Genomic DNA, 12,107 nt, shown 5'->3' with positions numbered 1-12,107 from the left:
ACACCCCACGCTGTCACTGTGAGCATTCATAGGAGGTACTAACACACCACAATTTCATAGAGACATCCAACTCAAATCATAACTCAGTGAATAAGTATTCTGTGAAATATAGCCTAAGAGACCCACACGGTGCACACACTGTCACCTTTACACACGTGGGACAAGGAGTCTCCGGAGATCACATAAGTAAAATCCACTTGAATAGCATAACGACATCTAGATTACAAAGCTCATCATATGGATCTCAATCATGTAAGGCTGCTCATGAGATCATTGTATTGAAGTACATGGGAGAGAGATTAACCACATAGCTATCGGTACAGCCCTTAGCCTCGGGGGAGAACTACTCCCTCCTCATCATAGGAGACAGCAGCGTTGATGGAGATGGCGGTGGTGTCGATGGAGATGCCTTCCGGGGGCACTTCCCCGTCCCGGCGGCGTGCCGGAACAGAGACTTCTGTCCCCCGAATCTTGGCTTCGCGATGCGGCGGCTCTGGAACTTTTCTCGTATCGTGGCTTATTCGTTTATGGTTTTCGCGACGGAGACCTTAAGTAGGCGGAAGGGCAGCCTCGGAGGGGCCCTGGTGGGGCCACACAATAGGGGGGCGCGCCCCACCCCTTGGCCGCGCTGCCCTGGCGTGTGGGCCCCCCTGGCTCCTCTCTGGTCCTTCTTCGGTGCTCTGGACCCTTTCGGGAAAAATAAGATGCTGGGCGTTGATTTCGTCCAATTCCGAGAATATTTCCTTACTAGGATTTCTGAAACCAAAAACAGCAGAAAACAGGAACTGGCACTTCGGCATCTCGTCAATAGGTTAGTTCCGGAAAACGCATATAAATGATGTAAAGTGTGTATAAAACATGTGAGTATCATCATAAAAGTAGCATGGAACATAAGAAATTATAGATACGTTTGAGACGTATCAGAGGTGTCGTCATCCGCGACGACGTGAGGCGCGCGTCCTCTGCTCCGGCTCGTCGGGTGACGGGGTCGGGCCGCCGCTCCCGCGTCAAGGAGGAGGACGCCTCGCCATCACTTCAGCCGGCGAAGAAGCAATGGTGGGAGAAGAAGGCCGAGGCGCAGGCGGCCCTCCGTGGTGACGGCGACGAGGAGGCGTTCCCGGCGAGAACTTCATCCTTGGCCGCTCCGTCGACGAAGACTATCGCCACATCGCGATCGACCCGCGGCAGGCGGCGGTGTGGTCCGCCAAGCACCACGGCGCTAACTACGTCGACCTCACCGGACCATCGGAGCTGCCGACGCCAAAGGAGGAGAAGGCCGACGAGGAGGAGGCCGACGACGCCGACAGCTGGTCCTTCGGGACGTCCAGCGGCGACGAACTGGACTTCGGCGCCTTCGACTCCCCGCGCCGCTAGATTTTTATTTTAGATTATTTTGTTTGAATTCGCGTTAAATTTGTACAAATTTCGTTCAAACTTCGTATGAATATCGTTTTCGACATTTGAATTTGATTTTCTAAATATATCGGGGCCACCAGTTTTTTTCGATAAAGGATGCTTTATTACTTCAAAAAGCAATTACATCCAGCCTCTGCATAATCAGGATGCACACAGCCGTTTGTTGTCTCAAGTGAAAAAAGTTACATAAAGAAAACTAGGCGAGATACGTATCGGAACGATGAATCATATGACGCCTAAGGTGTAGGTGGAGCTACTATCCGTAGACTATATTGCCACCCATGTAGGGAAAAAGTATCCCTCGCCGTATCCTTCAACCGTGTACAGACCTCCGTAAATAGGTCTCGGTTCTCCACACGCTGAAGAGGTAACCACGAACAGAGAATACATGTGCATCTGTAGATGACCTGCAACAAAGAGCAATTTTTGTCATTAAAGATCTTGTCATGTGTACATAGCCACAGCGCCCAGATAACTGCAAGCGCTCCCACCCTAAGAAGAAATTAAGCCTTGAATCGATACCATGAAGCTAATTGCCAAAGACATTGGCGACACTAGTCGGAGGATACAAGATGGACGCTACTTGGATGACTGACCATATAGATCTCGCAAACTGGCACTGGAAGGATAAATGTTTGATGGTTTCATCATGATGACAAAAAACACATCATGTACTTCCGTGCCAATTCCGCTTAACAAGATTGTCTTTGGTGAGAATAACCCCTCGACATAGATACCATCCAAATTTTTTGATTTTTAATGGTATCTTCATCTTCCAAATCTTCTTATTATTATCAACTAGTAAATCAGAAAGCAAGATCGGGGCCATCAGTTTAGGGGCGCCGGTGTGGGAGCAGCGTCCCCAAATAGAGAATGTTATGCCGGTGATCCTAAACGAAGTTGCCGGCGCCCCTACCGACGCTTATTTGAAGGCTGTTGCTAGAGATGCTCCAAGAACTAGTGTAATTGATCGCAGTCACGTATCATGTTCCCGTGTTGAGATGTGAATTGTAGCCTTACTACTTGTACAAACCAGCTCGTATGCTTCAACACCGCAATTAAGGGATCGACATCGAGTCATCGACTATGTCCACCTACATGTACCAATTAATAGTATGATTGGAGTACTAATTATTGACACAGTTTGTCTACACGATACATCTTTTTTTCGAAATGAGAAAATATCGCTTTAGCTTCTGCATCTAAAGGATGCACACGGTTTTTTTATTAGATTATTCACAACACCTTACAATAGCAATACAAAAGATCAAACTCGAAGCCACCTCGTTAAACCTACAAAGGGATGAAAGGGGTGACAATTCACCAACTCATATCATCTAAAAACCAAATGCCTTCCCAAGCCACCAAATAGCAGATGAGAAGCACATCCAGTCAAGCAGACTCTCAGCATACGCCAACGCACACGCCATAGAAGTTGATACCGTCCTTTTCCTCGACTTCATCTTCAAGAGAGATCATCACATTAACCATGCCAGGCCTGCCATCGATGCCGCCACGGCGCCAGACGATTCCATCATCCTGCGCGTGGCCAAATTGAGTCGCTAGGATCCCTCAAAAAAACTGTGTCGCTAGGAGCATAAAAAGACTCACGCTTGGAGTCTTTTATCCCACGACAAGGTAATTCATTTTTCCAGAGATGAAAAGGACAATATACTAGATTTTCCACACTGAAAGCTGCCAATAGACGTTCATTTGTTGCTCATGCAACATTCCTGGACTGAAAGAAGTCTGCAATCACATTCAAGTCACAAGAACACGGCATGGATTAGGGCGTGAACTGTACGCCTTAGGTGTAACTCTCGGTACAGCACACTGGATGACCAAAAGCCATGTGAACCAAGTTTGCCTTCTGGATAAGGGTAGCTGCCATTGCTATGAAATTGGCGTTCAAGACCCAGAAGTAGGAACTCGTGTGGTTGATCGTAGTCACGTAGTATGTTCCTGTGTTCATGTGAATTGTAGACTTAACTCGTACAACCCTGTAGCTTGTATGCTCCAACCCCACAGCCTAGAGGATTCCTTTTCCAATGGTAAAGGATATGATATGTCTTGGGAGATGTCCACAGGAGAAACTGGGCACCACTCATCTCCTCCGTGGACAGGATCTGCTACGAAAACCGCAACGAGGGAGGAGACAATGTCAAAGCTTGTAGGTAACAGAAGAGGAAGATATTCTTTCAAATTGTGTCGCTAGGAGCAGAAGCGACTCAGGCTTGGGAGTCTTCTGTCTCATGACATGGTAATTCATTATTTCCAGAGATGACAATGACAATATACTAGAATTTCCACACTTTGAATGCTGCCAATAGACATGCATTTATTGCTCATGCAACAGGTGTGACTGGACTGAAGCAAGTCTGCAATCACACTCAAACCACAAGAACACGGCATGCAATAGTATGTGAACTGTACGCCTCAGGTATAACTATCAGTAGACCACGACTCTGACTGCTTACCTGTAGACGACAAGGATTAAGTGCTGATGTTTCTTTTCGACATCTTCTTCTTTCTAGCTAGCGCCACCCATCTTGGTTACAGTACGACACAAAGATGAGTAAATTACTTGCCATAGCCATCCTTCTACTTCCACTTATCAGCCATGGAAGGGACTTGTCCACACTATGGGTGTGGGATGATAAAGATTTCTTCAAATACTGCCCACCGTCACGGTGCAGCCAACACGGCCCAGAGATCAGGTATCCTTTCTGCCTTGATTCAAGCCAATCATCATGTGGATGCGGTAGGAAGTTAGTATGTTCTGGTCAAGACACCATCCTGGTTCACCCAGTTCTTGGCCCATACAATGTCAGCACCATAGATTACAGATATTCTTCCATGAAGCTCATCCCCATTGTAGAACCATGCATGGTGATCCAGAAGAAGCTCATCATCTCCAAAAGCTCATCATCTCAGCAAGTTGATTATTTCAGCAAGGAGGGATCATATGTTGATATTTTGTTTTCATCTGCAACCCTAGTTTGCTGTTCAAGAGAGTTCATACCTGGTGCTGCCGATAGAATTGCAGGCCCCATCTCCTGCCTTAGCAACACAACCCACTTCTCGTATTTTGTGGATAGTTATGAATATATGTCTCTTCTTCCATTGGACTGTAAGGTCATCCCAATCTCAGGTGGCAGCGATGGCCGCCGGATTCAGCTCATGCGTATGTTTGATGATCAAAGGTTAGAATCGTCCGCACAGTCCTTCCAGATAGGTGCAGAAAGTATCCTCAGTTTTGATGAGAAGACGGTGCATTGGTATAGTTACAATTGTAAACAATGTGAACTCAGTGGGGGACACTGCACATTCAGCTCTAAAAGGGTAGAGTCGTTCTGCATGCCTCAAGGTATGATAAAATTCAAACTGTCTGGCACCATGTATAACTGTACCTTCTTGTTTTATTTTAATCAAGTACTAAAGTGTATTTTAGTAGTGCACTACACAATTCCATGTGTTTGAATCTCCACGAGACTTTCAATCAATTACTTTTCTTTCCAAATAGAACTACATATCATTTTAGTAGCCCTCTTGAGCAATCGCATAGAACTAAGGACCCAAGCTCTCACAAAAGAAATCTGAGAAATTATCAAGAGGAAACAATATGTTTTGTTCAGCTATTACACACTGGCCTTATAATATTCGAAACTCTTTAATTAGTATTTACTCTACATTTTGATATACAACACTCAACTAATCCTTTTGACATATCAGTCAATTTGTTTGCCTGGGAAATTAGCACCACCATCTTGTATCTCTCCCTTCAGTATAATACTTCGGTAGAGATGTACAGATACCACTTCGCTAGAAAAACCATGCTAAAGCATAAGACTTCTAAACAACAAAAGAAAACAGAAACGAGTATATAATTGAGTTTTTGTAAACATAATAAACCTTGGTGCGGTAGGTAATTGCCTATGGCCACACTAACCCACCTGATAAACCCTAGTAAGCCATGTGCCCTATCTACGGAGCCTTCCATTCAGATCACACCAAGCAGGAATGAACCCTTGGCGAGTTTACCAAGGGACGCATTACAAGTCAACACATGTAGAGTTAGAGGTAGGCTCAACATGCCTATACGAGGACTCCGAGGGGGCAACAACAATTTTAGGTTAAACTGCGAAAGTCAGGACTCAAACTCAAGCCCTTGGGCTCTGATACCATGTTAACCTTCATGCACTAGCCAACGCAACCAAAAGTCCGAATTGATGGAAATGGCTAGGCAATCTACTTATACACTTCAACACACAGCCGGGTCAAAAGCGAGAAAACAAATAAAAGACCATCGAAAGTATAATCTTCAACCAGTAACACATCCTTTGCAACATAACCCAATACGAGAAAAAAATCAGACAGACAAAACATATATCTAACCGTCGGTTGGTTGCTATATAATCTCCCTAGTAAGGCAAGTTCTCTATCTAAGAAGCCTAACATTCAAGTCACTGATCAAGCCAAGGACCAACACTCGCCAAGTTTTTTAGGATGCCCATTACACAACCAGGCCGAAAGCGAGAAACTTTCAACTTGCACCACATAACACAATCCAGAGAAAAAGATATCAAACATAAAAACACACACATCGAACAGTTGGTTGTTGTTGCATTCTATTCTATAGTGGGATCTTGATTAACCTCCTTGTCTGAAGTCCAGTGTAAAGCTTAAAGTACCACAGTATGTTTTTATCATCTTCTCTTTTCAATATGAAGGCACGCGGCTATCCTCTATGTTCTAGAAAAATGAAATATGGTTGGTCACTCATTACAAAGATATTTTTTGTCTCTTCCAAAAAGTCCTTAAATATTTCTGTTAGGGCAATGCATGGCTGCGATGTTAGACAACACTAATAAAAATTTGTCGGTTCCATAACTCTTTTTTTTTTCAACAAGTATGATTATTTTTTTGTTTATTTCTGAGAAGTCTCATTGTCGTTTTTGGTATTCACAGGCTCAGGCTCACGCACCAAAATAATCGCAGGTACACTCTAACTTCAACCGTTTTAACTTCAGACAAAGAATTTTTTAATCTATTATACCAATTCTTATCACTGGTTACTCTGAATCTTGACATCCACTTATCCCCAGAATAATATGCTAACAACCTATTTTCTGTTTATTTTCAGCTACATCATCGGTGGCCGCATTTGTTGTTCTTTTGCTGATGGTGTCCACTGCACTTTATCTTTCGCTCAGGACAAGATATAATGAGGAGATACATTTGAAGGTCGAAATGTTTCTCAAAACATATGGCACATCGAAACCCACGAGGTACACATTCTCTGAAGTTAAGAAGATAGCAAGACGGTTTAAGGAAAAAGTAGGGCAGGGAGGATATGGAAGTGTATATAAAGGTGAGCTGCCAAATAGAGTGCCTGTGGCTGTCAAGATGCTAGAGAACGCAACAGGAGAGGGAGAAGTATTCATCAATGAAGTTGCCACCATTGGACTAATCCACCATGCCAATATTGTCCGCCTCCTAGGGTTTTGTTCCGAAGGAATGAGAAGGGCTCTTATTTACGAATTCATGCCTAACGAGTCGCTAGAGAAATACATATTCTCTCATGACCCAAATATTTTTCAGCATCTTCTAGTACCTCAGAAACTGCTAGATATTGCCTTAGGCATCGCCCGAGGAATGGAGTACTTACATCAGGGGTGCAAACAGCGCATCCTCCACTTTGACATCAAGCCACACAATATCTTGCTGGACTACAACTTCAACCCAAAGATCTCAGACTTTGGGCTTGCAAAGTTGTGTGCACGGGACCAAAGCATAGTCACCCTAACTGCAGCAAGAGGCACTATGGGCTACATTGCACCAGAGCTATACTCTCGGAACTTTGGGGGGGTATCCTACAAGTCAGACGTGTACAGTTTTGGCATGCTGGTGTTAGAAATGGTCAGTGGTAGGAGGAATTCAGACCCAAGTACTGGGAGCCTGAACGATGTTTACCTCCCAGAGTGGATCTACGAGAAAGTAATCAATGACCAGGAGTTGGCACTCACTTTGGAAACGACTCAAGAAGAGAAAGAAAAGGTGAAGCAGCTGGCTATTGTGGCACTATGGTGTATCCAATGGAACCCGAGAAACAGGCCATCAATGACGAAGGTCGTTAACATGCTAACAGGGAGGTTGCAGAATCTGCAGATGCCACCAAGGCCTTTCGTCACATCTGAAAATCAGCCCATGCCTTAAACTAAAACATGGAGCACACAGTACCATGATTCAGTCAGCATTCAAGGGTTTAATTCCTCTACACGCGCGTCGCAAATCTATGCATAGCAAGCAATCTATTTCGGTATTACCATTCCATTAGCTCTGGACATGTACGGATAATCATGAGTCACCACCATGTAATAACACCACAAATTACCGGAAAATTAACAATAATCGTGTGAAATATTTTATTTGGAAGAGATACACGAATCGCAATTGGACTTGACTTGTGTTTTAATAGCTGCTTCCACATTTATATCCAAAAGTTGGTGAATACAGTTATGTGCAGTACGATAATTTGATGATTACCTTGTTCGGTACTTTATCACCGCTCCCCATATTCTCTGAAGGTAATAATGCTTCTATGCCTTCTCCATTCTTCAGCAATCAAACCGAAATCTCCTCTTCACATTTAGTAGAGGCGATGGGCCTGACGGAGCTTTCCATGTCGGCACAGAGCCATGTCCATGAACTAATCTGCATTTCGATAAACGTCATCAACATATCAAGCATCCACACCAATTCATGCTCTACCTATTGACTGAAAATGAAGAGGCCCAAACCATAGCACACGCCGTTTGGAAAAATGAAAAGGCAGTGACTGACATACAACTTATGACCTAAGAAAACAAAATCAGAAACTGTGAGAGGAATCAATCACAAGCTGTTGCAGTGGTACCTCTCGACCTTCGATTCTCACGAAATCGAAGCGCGGCTGTGGTTGATGCTGCTGCTGGGTGGGTGGTATCCGATCCATCCTGCACATGCTTGCTGCCGCTGGGGCCTGGGGGTGAACTGGGCGGCGGACTGCTGACCACAGCAATGTCGGTCACCCGCGTGGGCGGCGACTGCCGGAGATCGGCTTTCGGCGACCGGCGTCATCGTCGACAGCGGTGGGCCTGTGAGGACTGTCGGGGGAGCAGCAGGGGCGGCTGAGATTCAGAGTTTCGTTTGATCCAACGTGAAGGCTATCTCCACCGACGCGCCCTATAGCTAACGTGTTTTGGGGCCACATCGGTATGGCTAATGAACAGGCGCGCTGGCACCTCACATCGTCTTAGCAGCGAGAGTAGCGTGTACCGAATTAAATGCCCGTGTGGAGTTGGCCAGTCGTCGCTACAGTTCCCGAGGCGAGGATAAGACGACCATGCTATGGTTCCCAATGAATGCGACTTGCCGCCCGCTATAAACCGGCCGTCCCTAGCTCCCTGTCTCCACCCATTCCACCACTCCCCTCCTCCATCAAGTACTAGCCGCCGCAGCAATCTTAGCCTCCATCGCCATGGCGCATAATCACGAGGTCGACGGTAGCGGCACCGGCATCAGTGAAGACATGCCGCACAACCCGAGCCTCGACGAGGCGGAGGTGTTTCACTGAGTCCACCTGCTCGTGCCTCCGGAGTACCGCATCATGCACGGGTGGAATTTGTCGAACATCGGCTTGTAGGTGGGGGCGGAGCTTCACGCGCTCATCGACAAGCGCCGGGCACGGATGACTCCGCATCAACGTGCACAACTAAGGTGGTCACGGACAAGCCGCGACTGGGTGGACGTGTTCCACAGGGAGCGCGAGCCGGAGATCGCCGGGTTCGCTGGCCCCGACGCTGACCGGTACAACTGTGTCGGCCGGTGAGCGTGGTGGCACGAGCGAGGTGTCGATGATGTGCTCGTCGCATATGGCTACAGCGGGCGACAGCCTTGGTATCCTCCCCGACGGCCAGTGTGCTGCCCGACGGCCCTGTCCACCCCTCCAGGTGTGCTTTCAAACTCGTCGCGCTCCGGCTCAAGTTCCAGCGGCCGGCAGCGATCGGTGCCCTATCATAGCGGAGGGATCTTCATCCGGGATGGGACAAGGTCGTCTTCATCGGCACCGGTGCCCCTCCGCCCCAAGAAGGAGACGGCGGTGAAGAAGGAGCAAACGCCAATCCTCGGGCGCCGATCCTCTCATCCCAGCCGCCATCGGGGAAGAAGTGGTGGGAGGTGGAGCTGGAGATGCAGGCGGCTGGCCGTGGCGCCGACGACCTAGCGGATGAGTAGGGCCAACATCTGTCGTTGCGATGTTCGTTCAACGAGGACGTGCCGACGGTGAGAGGTAGGCAAGAGGAGTGGTGGTTGGCGATCGACGGCAACATCGTCGTTGACCTTGACGGCCCTGGTACTACTACGACACCGACAGCGGCACCGGTAGTGAAGAAGGAGGAGGGGGCTTCTTCGTCGGATTTCGAGTTCGGCTCGGACGACGACGATGGCAACAGTGCCGACAACGCCCTCGACCGCCGCTAGATTTAGTCTATTTTTTCTAGATTTAGACTTATTTTTTAAACTTTCTATAAATTCAAACGAAATCTGACGCTTTGTGTTTTGGGGATCTACGTTTCGGGCTCGCCGGTGTGTGTGCCCTCTCCCCAAATTGGGGAGCAGGTGCCGGCAGCTCTGGCCTTCTCCCCTGGCTAGCGCTCTGCTCCTATTGGGCAGGGGCTGAAGTGTTGTTGATGTCTGGGGTGACGTGTTGTTGATACCTGGGTTCCACGCCCAAGAGTGGAATTTCAAAGCAGGTGACGTGTTGTTGATACCTGGGTTCCACGTCCAAGAGTGGAATTTCAAAGCAGGTGCTTGGTGAGCACTCGTATCCAGATCGTCTATACCGCATCAAGATCCGTGCAAATTCCTTTTATTCGCCTCTCAAACAATTTCTCAATTTTGTATCTCCAACGCCACACATTGTTTGAATTCGAAAATCTGCGGATCACTTAAACATAACAATTGGAATGTGGAAAACATATTTTAGATTTTTATTTCATTATATATATATATATATATATATATATATATTCAAGAATGTATTTTGAATTTTTAATAATTTAAAATTTAAATTTGCACATAAAAATTCCTAACTATCTTTCCTCCATTATATTAGTTATTTTTGAGTGACTTGCAACAAAATCTAATCGAAATATTATATAATTTGAGAGATAAAAAAAAGAAAAATACAAAAAAGAGAAGGTGTGCGTGGAGCGCACCTGCTCCATTCATGTTTTCCCCCAGCGATCTCCTGGGTGTTAAGGTGGTCTGATCCCTCAATTTCAGTGTATTTTGCCTTTTTTAGTTTAAATTTTTGTGGTAAAATTTACACTAGAACAAACTAAATGTGCAATAAATAAGACTTAGGTGCGATCCCACTTGACACCCAAGGGTGGGGCGGTGAGGTGAACTCCAGGAGAGATCGCCTGCCCCAGACGAGGAAAACGTTTCGCGACTTATAAAAGTGAATCAAGGGAGTACTATGTTTTCTAAAACAGCATATATTCATCTTTGCTACAATGATAATCGAACGTGTTTGAACGGTAACAAAGAAACTTTTTTCTCTCGATTCAAAGAGCTAGCTAGCCAAATAGGGAAAGTTGAAAAGGCACCGGTTCTTTAATAGGGCCCCTTATGAATTTTATGTAATTAATTTTTTAGTAACATCAGCAAGTAAGAATCTTTGGGTGAAGTTCGAGCTAATTTACGGGGACACACTCTTTCCACTATATCGAGGCGCCATGTACAAATCAAATGCTTCCACTTGTGTTTGGGGTCATCCAGGTCTTCTTCTTGCAGATCCCCAACCTCCGCAAGATACCCTCGGAAAGTGGACTTCTTCCCGATATAAAATCTACTAAGAACACACGCTCTTTGGTCTGCCCCGTAAGTTAGGTTTAAGATTTTGTTTCCGGAAGTAAACGATGTGCAGGACTAATCTAGGAGTGGTTGTGTGGGGCAGGCTTGTTTTCAACACCGGTCACCAACATTAACACTATAGGCAACAGTGATTAGGCGAGTCAGCTTCGTTTTTGATGCGATGTTTTCAGTTTCCTCCCACATCTCAAACATGATGATCAGAACACAGAGGCCGGAGGTACCATCGCTTAGCTTGTCTAACTATTTTTCTTTTTGTAGGGAGAGATTGGCTAGTTTTGTTTCACTCTTATTTGGAGTTGCTTATTTATAGTCAAGAATGTAGTAGGAGCTCATCACACAATTGTGTCGGAGTTGGTCATTACTGTTGTGGAGCGTGCTTAATATTGTGAGGAGTCATGCATGCAGCAAGAGTGAAGTCATGCTTTTGTTTTAATCCATGCCAACTGAAGAGACGAAGAAAAATAATATTTGTATTGGGTGCATCTCTGAACTTAATGCCTATCGTGAGTGTTAGTTGGTCATGTGTATCAACAAGGGAAAAGAGGTGAAACAACTGCATGGAGAATGCATGAATGAGTCGGTATTTAAGTTAGAGCCATGTCAAGCCAAACTTGTCTAACAATTTAGCATACATAAGAAGATCAGCAAAGGCACAAAGCTATTGACGGAAGAAAGTTAGCTACCATGCTAATACAAGTAGAGATGAAATTAATGGAAGAAAAATACACTGTGATGTTGGAGAACTGATATAGAGGCGAAGGTTTTTCTTTTTG

General features: G+C 45.7%; 1 protein-coding gene across 3 annotated transcripts; it reads left to right on the top strand.

Moving 5' to 3' along the window:
* The first annotated feature begins 3,886 nt into the window (after positions 1–3,886).
* Positions 3,887–7,879, top strand: LOC127341231 (rust resistance kinase Lr10-like). Of its 3 annotated transcripts, none has more exons than XM_051367040.2 (4): positions 3,889–4,133; positions 4,455–4,783; positions 6,385–6,414; positions 6,560–7,879. In XM_051367040.2, the coding sequence occupies exons 1-4, from the start codon at positions 3,988–3,990 to the stop codon at positions 7,630–7,632; spliced, it is 1,578 nt and encodes a 525-aa protein (XP_051223000.1). In that variant the 5' UTR covers positions 3,889–3,987; the 3' UTR covers positions 7,633–7,879. The 3 variants fall into 3 exon arrangements, with proteins under 3 accessions (XP_051222986.1, XP_051223000.1, XP_051223014.1); XM_051367054.2 differs by having other exon boundaries at positions 3,909–4,133; positions 4,568–4,783; XM_051367026.2 differs by having other exon boundaries at positions 3,887–4,783.
* Positions 7,880–12,107: the final 4,228 nt, after the last annotated feature.

Source organism: Lolium perenne, chromosome 1, assembly GCF_019359855.2.
Source record: "Lolium perenne isolate Kyuss_39 chromosome 1, Kyuss_2.0, whole genome shotgun sequence".
NCBI classification, from domain to species: Eukaryota; Viridiplantae; Streptophyta; class Magnoliopsida; order Poales; family Poaceae; genus Lolium; species Lolium perenne.
The sequence above is the reverse complement of the archived record's forward strand: the minus strand, read 5'-3'. Positions and strand labels throughout refer to the sequence as shown.